General features: G+C 32.0%; 2 protein-coding genes across 2 annotated transcripts; both read right to left on the bottom strand.

Annotated features, from left to right (window-relative positions):
• Window positions 1–244: 244 nt before the first annotated feature.
• On the bottom strand, window positions 245–1324 carry LOC110999288 (venom allergen 5-like). The gene has a single exon (XM_022268283.2). The coding sequence runs from the start codon at window positions 1274–1276 to the stop codon at window positions 245–247; it is 1032 nt and encodes a 343-aa protein (XP_022123975.2). The 5' UTR covers window positions 1277–1324.
• Window positions 1325–4197: 2873 nt separating this feature from the next.
• LOC110999299 (solute carrier family 35 member F6-like) lies at window positions 4198–8140 on the bottom strand. The gene is made up of 8 exons (XM_045634145.1): window positions 8046–8140; window positions 7486–7627; window positions 7264–7413; window positions 7014–7161; window positions 6373–6537; window positions 6010–6174; window positions 5733–5859; window positions 4198–5342 (listed from the first exon to the last, which is right to left on the bottom strand). Exons 2-8 carry the CDS (start codon window positions 7624–7626, stop codon window positions 5150–5152), a joined length of 1089 nt encoding a protein of 362 aa, XP_045490101.1. The 5' UTR covers window position 7627; window positions 8046–8140; the 3' UTR covers window positions 4198–5149.
• Between the last annotated feature and the right edge of the window lie 1725 nt (window positions 8141–9865).

Below are 9865 nucleotides of genomic sequence, written 5' to 3'. Positions count from 1 at the left end.
ACTTCGTTCGTAGTGAAATTTTGCTTTTATATCTGGAAATTCTTAGCAAAGAAAAATCACAGAGTATTTTAAATCTAGCTAGTAGGAATTGCGTGGCGGAATGTGCAATCTGCTCGTTAAATAAAAAAAACATATCTAATGTATATATTTAAACTACAAAATGAGCCTAAAACTTAAGCCTAAAACATTAGATTTTTTTAATAACAGTAACAAAATGAAATAAAAAATAACAGTACGAATAAATCTAAGTCTTTTTTACAGCATCCGGATCACCTAAGACTGTGCATAATGCTCTATGTGTTCGATCTCCACATTGGGTTCCTTGGGGGCAATTGCTGCAACTGGGACCAACCTCGTAAATGGGAAATCCCTCTATATTACCAGCCGGTCCATAATTGCAAATCGTAAATGCCAAAATCTGTGTCTGCTTACGTTTTTCTTCCTGTTCACCCAAGTCGAATACACCACGGTGTAACGGTGATTCCTTTAAACCAATATTCCTTGTGACTTTGAAATCTTCCAACTTTGTAGACTTTGATGTAGTAAATTTTGTCCTTCGAAGTAAATTTTCGGTTACAACAGATGTACGTGTTGCAAGTATTTTATCGGTCGAAATAGGAGGTGTGCGTCGTTTTCTGAAATGAACACAGGATCTCTTTTTAGCTGTACAAAGCGCTTGTGAACAGCCTAATCGCCAAGTAGAAGCCCAGGCCGCTGTAGAGTACCAATGCGCATTACAACCTCCTGGAGCGCTGCAATTGCTAAGTTTAAATGACCACACGTAGTCAGGGTGCAGCGGTCTTGAGCCTGAAAACCATCCACCTACAGCATCAGCCAGTACCTGAGCTTCAGTCACTCGAGGAACTACTGGCCTTACGTCTATATTCTGTAAGACATTAAATCTTATCGTATTTCTACATTCATCATGGCGCTTTTGACATTGGCGTGCCCATAACTCCGCCATTTCTTCGAGCTCATAATCCCAGTACATCTTCCGCATATTAGCCGCAGGTGGTTGGCCCGGCTCGAGTCCCATGGCAATGTTATCCCGTTGTCTATTATGTAGTACAAGCAATTGATATCTCATCCATCTGGTCATTCCCGAAGCGAACAGCCTGGAACTCTGTTTACCTTTTGCTAAACACATTGTGTGCTGATTTTTTAAAGAGCAATCGGGATGATTACAATAGTCGGTTAATGTTCTAGACTCATTATTGTTTGCGCAAAAAACTGGATTCGAAAAGAAGGTGATTAAAATGATAAGGTATATTATCATTTTGTGATTTTTTTCAATAAAAAAACTTGCATATATAAAATATGAATAATGAAGTTGATTTTGATTATTCTGAATGTCAAGTAAAAAAAGTTAAACTTCTTCATAGACACAATATGTATATCTGTTGCCATAAGTTAGAATATGATAAATGCAATTTCATAACATATAAGACAAGCAATTTAATTAATAAGATATCCTGATAAACTAAAATATATAGAATAGAAAAACAACAGGGCACTATTAAAATATGAAACACTCGATATATTAATAAATCATACTGAGCAAAAATGTACTTATCATCGTGTGACATTATAAATATACGCATCCTTATGCACCCTGACATCGTCATTGTCGTTACGAACACGACTTTTATGTTTCAAGTATATTTATTATGAATATTTTGTATTTTTGGACATGTTATTTGATATTTTGCTAGCACAATGGCGTATAAAATTGTGCAAATTGTAATAAGAAGCAGCCTTCTGGTAATGATGGTGATCGGATTTTTCTTCAATTCAGAATGTGGTAATTTATCATCGTTCGGAAACTTTATCACCTTGGGCGTGTATGGTGGATACAGTATAATTATTTTGGGCTTATTGCTTGAATCCGGTTTGAACATAACATCGAATAGATTCATTGAGTCGGCATTCATTTTTGCTGGATTAATTCTAAATCTTATTTGTGCCATTTTATCTATAATTGAGTTTTATAATGAATATCATTTTAAGACTAATCAAAGCATGACCTTAACTTTGGTGTCTTTCTTAAGTGTATTAGTTATGACCATCGATTTGATTATTAACTAATTGTTTTGTACATTTGTTACATTGTTAATTTTTTTTATTATATATTTTTGTAGATTTGCCTTATTTCTTGTAAAGGTTATCCTGAAGATCCTAATAAGTTCTAAGTATTTATAAAAATCTGCAAGTACAAACCAAGCGTTGTAAGGCTCAGGGCATACGACTTCGGTTGTTCGACGACGAGGGTTGTGGATTTTTAAATCTACCGCCCAGATATGATTTCATTAATTTTCATGTCTTGTCAATGCTATGGCATTGCATGTCCCCAATAACATCATGGGAATGCTTTATGGATTTAATTATTTACGTTTTTTTTAATAATTTTTCATCTCATCTCAATACAAATCTAAAGAACTAATGTTTATATTATTAATAGATACAGCTGAATTACCACGTTTCATTTGTTCATCGCCTATTATTTCGAGGGGAAGATAATTTGGATGTCGTATTAAACATATTATGATTTAAGACAGGCAGCGCACTCTCGACCCCTCTGGCATTGAGACTGTACCATACCATGGACGACAGTATCATTTAACACCTGCCCATTTACTCCCTGTTCTATAAAAACTACCATTACTATATAATACTACCATTCATCAGCTATTTTGGGCGGAGATTTCAAATTTTAGCTATAACATAAATTTAAAACCGGCGCTATGCTGAAAATTTTTAGCATGGTTTTGAGTTATTTTTAGGACGGGATAAAGGAGATATTATGAAATCGGGAACTTTCTTGGCTTACTTGGAGATGAGAGGAGTTGAGTTCATTATTTTTATAAGTTTTACTGTGTCCCACATTGCGGGCTGCGGCCACGGAAACCGTTACATTAAGATTTTTTGATAAATTATTTGACAAAAAAAATGGTATAGGGGCCGTACATATATTACGTCATTCTAAATTAGGGGGGGGGTTTGGTCTGCGGATGACGGTAAAATGATTGATGGGGGGGGGTGTGTCGAAATTGAAGTCATTCTTATTTATTTACTTAAAGTTTATTTTTCACGTACAAAAAGAAATAACTCATAATAAAAGAAATCGGTGCTGTTTAAACAAAGTCGGCTTCCTTTGTTTAAAGAGAATTTAAAAGAATGGGTGAAAACTTCGTGGGAGTTATCCAAAGAAAATTAAAAATAATAAGAAGGTATATTATATCAAAGTAAAAATAATAAGAATGTATATTATATCAAAGTAAAAATAATAAAAGGTGATTCTATAACCAAGTGTTTTAATCATATAATACCCTATTTTTCTCTAATCTGCAATGTTTTATTTTGTCAAACTGGTAATGACGTCAATTTTGGGAGAAGGGGGGGGGGTCAGTAGGAAATGACGATAGGATGATTATAAGGGGGGGGGGGTCTAAAATCGGGATAAAATCGATGACGTAATTTATGTACGGCCCCATACCACTGTCTCATTAAAAAATCTCGTTAGAAGGAGTTTCTCTAGCCTCTTGACTGTTATAAATGAGATATCTTTATTTTATAATATTGTTGACAGAAGAATATATCTATTTATTCCAGGTTATATCCATTCTCTATTTATGACTGTTAATGTAAATCTGTTTCTATATCAATATGTCTTATTAGTACTGGTACTATGTGAAGCTATAAGGAAATGTGAAAAATTAGTAATAAGCAAATGTTGTTTGGACAACATAAGTAGTATTTAGATATAAGCGGTCGGTGACGGCCCCATAATTAGATCTATTTATAGTACCTTACATTATTTCCTCTGTTGCATTTGAAATTTTAGTAAAGACATAATTCTACTATTGACAGTAAGACACTAGCTGGTATTTTGCTATTTTGATTTTATCTTCCAAAGTTACGAGTATTTTTCGACCATAAGACCATATGAAAGAAAAGATAGGAAAATTTAATGGAAAATAAATAAATGGAAAATAAATAAATGACCCTGCAAATATGAGACTTGATAGGTCTGAAGTATTTATATAACCAGTTGCGAGTATCACTATTATATTCAATAAAGAAAAAGCGTATTTTTTACTCAGTAATTTGTATGAATAAAAGGAATGCAACTGCAGAATTAAACGAATTAATGGAATTGGTGTAGATACTTTTGTGGAAATTTAATAAAAGCCCATAGATTTTATTTATTTATTTCAAGCTATAAACATGCACTCATCAGCCTTTTCTTTGTATTTCCGACAATGAGTCCTTGTATGTAGGTACTCTAGATCGGGATTTTATAATGGTATACAATTTCTAATTTCTTAAACAACCTAATTTGTATTGGTGCATGTCTTATATTTTATTAAAAATACAATATATAATATGTCCAAATCCGCATCATTCCTAATCCTTAACATCAAAAGTTAAAAAGTTAAAGTAAAGTACATCCACTTAATCAATACGCAGTTTTTCTTTCTCTATCGGAACTAACCAGAATCAATAGTTCGATATTTTATAAAAAGTAAACCAAAAATTACGGATTAAGAGACATAATTCTAATAAATTATTGTTTTATATTGACTCTGGTCCCGATTACACAAAGTTTGTACGAAATTATGTGCAAAGATGAAGCCTAACTTACGCGAATTCATCTTACATACACGGCCATAGCTTGGTACAACCTATCGCGTAAGTCCGAGGTATTACTGAACTCATTTGCACACAGCATAAATACATTTTGACTGAAAAGACTTATTTTTTATGAATAAGTGGCTTTACTTATCACTAAAACTGAAGAAATGCCTAAAAATATACTTAACTTTAAGTGGACTTAAAACCTAATAAAAATTTAACAAATATGCAAATAGCAAGTAAGAAAAAAAACTTAAATTAAGAGACTAAAGAAAAGTGTGTGCAAGCACTTTTAAAAATGCATTTAATAAACCCCCACCGTAGGTGAGATCGGAGGTTCGAAACACGAAAATAAATTTCAAAGATATTGAATTATATTTATATATATATTTAAAAAAAGAAATTAAAGTATATGTGTAAGGAAGATAATAAGTCCATTGTTTTAAGCTTCTAACGTAATCTCTAAGTAAACTAAAAATTAGAACCTTAAAAACGGATAGACTTGGTCCAAAACTGCCTAAATGTTTAAATCACCTATATCGTCATCATCGACATCGTCATCGTCATCATAGTCATCGGATCCGTAGATACATGTCAGTAGTCCATTATATTTGCATATGCCTAGTACAATAAGGGCAAAGCCAACAATGTGTAACAAATAAAACTCTTGCCATTTCACGGAAACCGACACTATCCAAATCACAATTATTCTGAAAATACAAAAAATAGTATGTAAAAGTAATACAGTTTATTCGTAGGATTAAAGATATTTATTTCTAATATTTATAATTGTATAATCAATAAATATTAGTATAAGAGGAGTGTGTGTCTAGTGGCTTCAGCGTGCAACACGCATCCCTGGGGTCGTAGGTTCGATCCCCCCCCGTCTGTGCTTCAATGGACGGTAAGGAACGGTGACGGAAAACAGTGCGGAAACCGGATTATGAAGCAGTTACAGATATCTGTAACCCAGGTTGTAGCGCCACTGATTTTTTTTTTGTATTTGAGAGTAGATTTGTATTATTGTGTAGTTGTAACGTTTCAGTTGTAACTGCTAGAATAGAATAATTTTTGTATTGAAAACTTAATGTGATAAATACCTAAACGAATCTAAAACCATTCGATGTGTGGCCGAAATATTCTTGGTAATACTGATTCCAGCAAAGGTGAATAATGCTACAGAGATGACCGAGCCCAATACAGCACACAGCAACAAATGATTATTACCTGCAATAGTATAAATTCTTCAATTCATAATTCACACAGGCGTAATTGTATAAATTGTACCATATTCGCTTTGATATTTAAAAATTTCACTATGCCGTAATGACGGCATATTTAATATAAATGCAAAGCAATGATGTACAATAATCATACCAATTTGAAGCAGTCCATCAATGGTGTCTCCTATAATTCCATTGGGCCCATGGCCAAAGTTAGGTACAGCTAGCGCCCAATAGAAAGCAAAAAATAGTATTGACGACATAGAGAAACCAAAAATGCCTTCCCAGCCCACTACTTGCATCGGAGGTATATCAAATTCTGTGTACAGAATAAAAGTTGGACATTGTTAACCCTTAGATCAAGGTATATATTTTTTATATGATGTAGTATCTATAGCTGAATATTTAATAGTGGTTGAGTTTTCCTGTACATACTTACTAAACTTTTCTAAACGTAATTATACAGCTTTAAAAGTTTAACACATTTAAAATAAATAAAAAAGTTTCTTGTTCGTACCGGAAATATATTTCTCTTCATAAACCATCTGACATGATGAGAGCACTAGGCTAATTATAATCAGCATATCTCCGGTAAGCAAACTGATCTGCCCCTTGTCGTCTTTGGACAAATCGAAAATTACATCTGTCACTCCAACAGTCAGAAATCCCAAGGTTATTTTTACTAAAAAAATATATATAGAAAATATTACGTGATAACAGGTAATGTTACTCTTTCACATAAAAACGTAGAAATGAAAGTAGGTATCAATTATAGAGGCTTGTAAAAAAAACGCTGTGTATTTAATAAACTTGAAATATGTAGTTAATTATTTAATAATAAAAGTACGAGTGCACAAAAACGTGTAACCGAACCCTGTATTTCATAATAAAACAAATTGATGTCAGATACCACTTTTGTAATGATATGATAAATGTAAACAATGTTGATGTTAATTTCTAATGTATATCAGATATTCCTGCAGGCAAGGTGCGGCAGATGCGGATATGTTTCCATATAGACCATGTATCAAATGACTAGATATAATAGTTATTATATCATAATATTTCTGCGTAGACTAGTGTAACTAACGTATTTAATAATTTAAATAAACTAATTTTGTGTTGTATTGGTATAAAAATATGTGAGTGAATACCTACCCATTCCATACCATTCTTTAAATTGTATATGTTTGTGCAGAAATACTGTAGAGAGCACACCGATAAAAAGAACTGCAGTGCCTCGGTACATCGTTAAGCTCCTTGGATAGGTAAGGGCAAGGCCTAAGTACATAACTGCAATGCTAGCCTGGAATATAAATCATCTTATAACATAATGCATGCAGAAGATTAATCATCACCAAATTTTATAAATGTTTGTAGACAATAAACATTTTATGTGTGAACTTACCAAATGTAACATTGCAGCAGGAAGAAGTATAATCGGCTTGAAATTCCTATTCCCTTTGGTAAGAACATTTTCCTGTGAGTTTCGAGACAAAAGGCAAACCACTTTAAAAGCTAAAAGACATAAAATTTCACCACCAAACATTGTAGCTGCCTATAAACAATTAAACATTTTTTGCAAATAGAATTATAAAGTAAATAAATAGGATGATAAATGTTTCCTTACTTCTAAAAATTGATAAGTGAACCGTCCCCCATGAGATCCTTTAGACAAAATTTGGTTGACCCAATTAGTACACAAAGTGTTGAGGGAACCTGTCCCTACCAGTAACACTGCTAAAAACAGTTTATTTTGACAAAACGGCATTCTGTAACAAAGCGCATTATTAATTTATTGTATAGGATAGTTAAAAATGTGGTACTTGTTTAACGCCATGCTAGAGCGCGGGATGAAGGCACTACTCTGCTTTAGTGGGTAGGGCACACCGTATATCACCATACATATCACCCTGCACACACAAGCAGGCTGTGAGATATATATAATAGCGGCATTTCCGAGAAAAACGAGCCTTCTCTAAGGAACTTAAAAAGTAAAAGCAAATGGCACGACACAACAAGAACGAAAATTTTATCTTTGTCTTAAAAATCACCACGTTTCCAACTAATCGCTCGAGAAATGAAACATTGTTTTTAATCGGTTTTACGACTACATAGCTGTGGCTATAAATTATTATATTACAATAATTAAATTAACAATTTAATCCGTACAAATAAAATTGGCTTTACTTATGCTTAGGTGAATTATTCTGAGACGAAGTCAACACAGTTAAATTCGGACGGAAGAGGTCAAAGCTAAATCAACTGCGACCAGCGCTTTGTCTTTGCTAATGTGCTTGCCATGCTTATATAGTCGTGAATATTTTCAAACACCCTCAAAAAGTAATTGAGAAGTTTTTATAAGGACAATGCTAATTCCGTTACGCATCTTTATTTTTAAACTACCTTCAATTTTTATTAACTATGTATTATTAGCTATGTATAGATTTAAATTGGTATCGTATAATATATTACGTAATATATAATATTTATGTAGCATGAATACATTTTGTAAATATACCTATTATAGAAAAAAAATGTTTTATGGGAATGTACTTTTTTCACACTTAAAGACCTGAAACCTGTAAATACAAACTACTAAAACAGCTGTTAGAATATTAGCAACATTACTTTTTTAACAAATTGTACAATATATTTTTATGTTATTGTAATTTGCAGAACATTAATCTCCCATTACAATATCAATTTTAGGGTTAGATTCATAACTTAAACTAACCCCACTCACAGGTGCACTACGAAATATACCTAACAAATTGTCTCCCTCGAAAGGTGCGGTATCTTATCTATAATTCTTGAAATTCTCTAAAATAATGAACATAAAACAAACGTACATATACTATACTCGTATTCTAATACGTAAAATATTAAATAAGGAAATTAATTCCAATATAACATTTGTAACAAAACAACAGACACGAAAGATTAACTTAAATCGCGCTAGTTACTTGGTGACACGCCCTCCTAGAACTAACTATGGAAAAAGAAATCTGGAGTTTTAGGGTGTTCCAATTTATAATAAGTTACCATCGGTTATAAAAGGAGAACAAAGTTATGCCCGGTTCTAAAAGCTACTAAAAGCTCACACAGTTAATACATACAAATAAGTGATTAAATATCTATATATAAATAAAGCAATACACCCTATGTAGATTAGATTTACACCGCTAATGTTTAAATGTTAATTAGTAATTACTTCTATTAGACAAAAACAAATAAAACCCAATAGGTATATAAAATGTTTTATGAACCCATATAAATCATATAAATGTATTTACCTAAAATATCTAAATAGAACAATAAACTAAAAATAAAATAGTCTTATTTAAATATAAAAAGTAATTAATATAAACCTATAATATCAGACTATGCCATCAATGCCACATCTAGTAATAAATCCAATCCGAACATCTATGTTTTTGCTTGGTTGACGGTCGAGTTTATGTCTACCTACATTTTTTGTTGCTGTTTTTGTTTTGTAAATTTTATATAAGTACCGACATCTGTGCATTCTAATAATAATTATTAATCTTAGTTTATAATGTTTCTTAGTAAGCGAATTTTTAATTCAATTTGACAATATTCAAATGAGACACACACAAACAATTAATTAAACAAATAATTGTTTGACTGTACATTTTCTGGCTATCTTATCATTTATATATATTAAAAAGTAGTCTTAAAAAGATGGATTGGATCTGACGAGATTTATAATCCCTGTTTATGGTAATTTGAATTTCTAAGTTTTTAATATGGTCAAGAAGTATCAAGATATGATTCCTGAGATATAAAAGCTTTCCTCTGCTTTTGTTTCTTAAAAATTATTCTTTGCTTTATTGTTTTTGTATACAAGGTTTGCATTTTTGCTTGAAATTAATAAATAAAATTGTCTTGCCAGGGAACTTTTCCCTTACTGACAAAATATAACTTAAATTGACTTCTTTTCTGAAGTGCACACTGCACAGCCTTTTATAGTTCTTTGTAATGAGTTT

The sequence above is a fragment of the Pieris rapae genome, chromosome Z, assembly GCF_905147795.1.
Source record: "Pieris rapae chromosome Z, ilPieRapa1.1, whole genome shotgun sequence".
NCBI lineage: Eukaryota > Metazoa > Arthropoda > Insecta > Lepidoptera > Pieridae > Pieris > Pieris rapae.
Note: the sequence above shows the minus strand (reverse complement) of the source record. Positions and strands in the feature narration are given on the sequence as shown.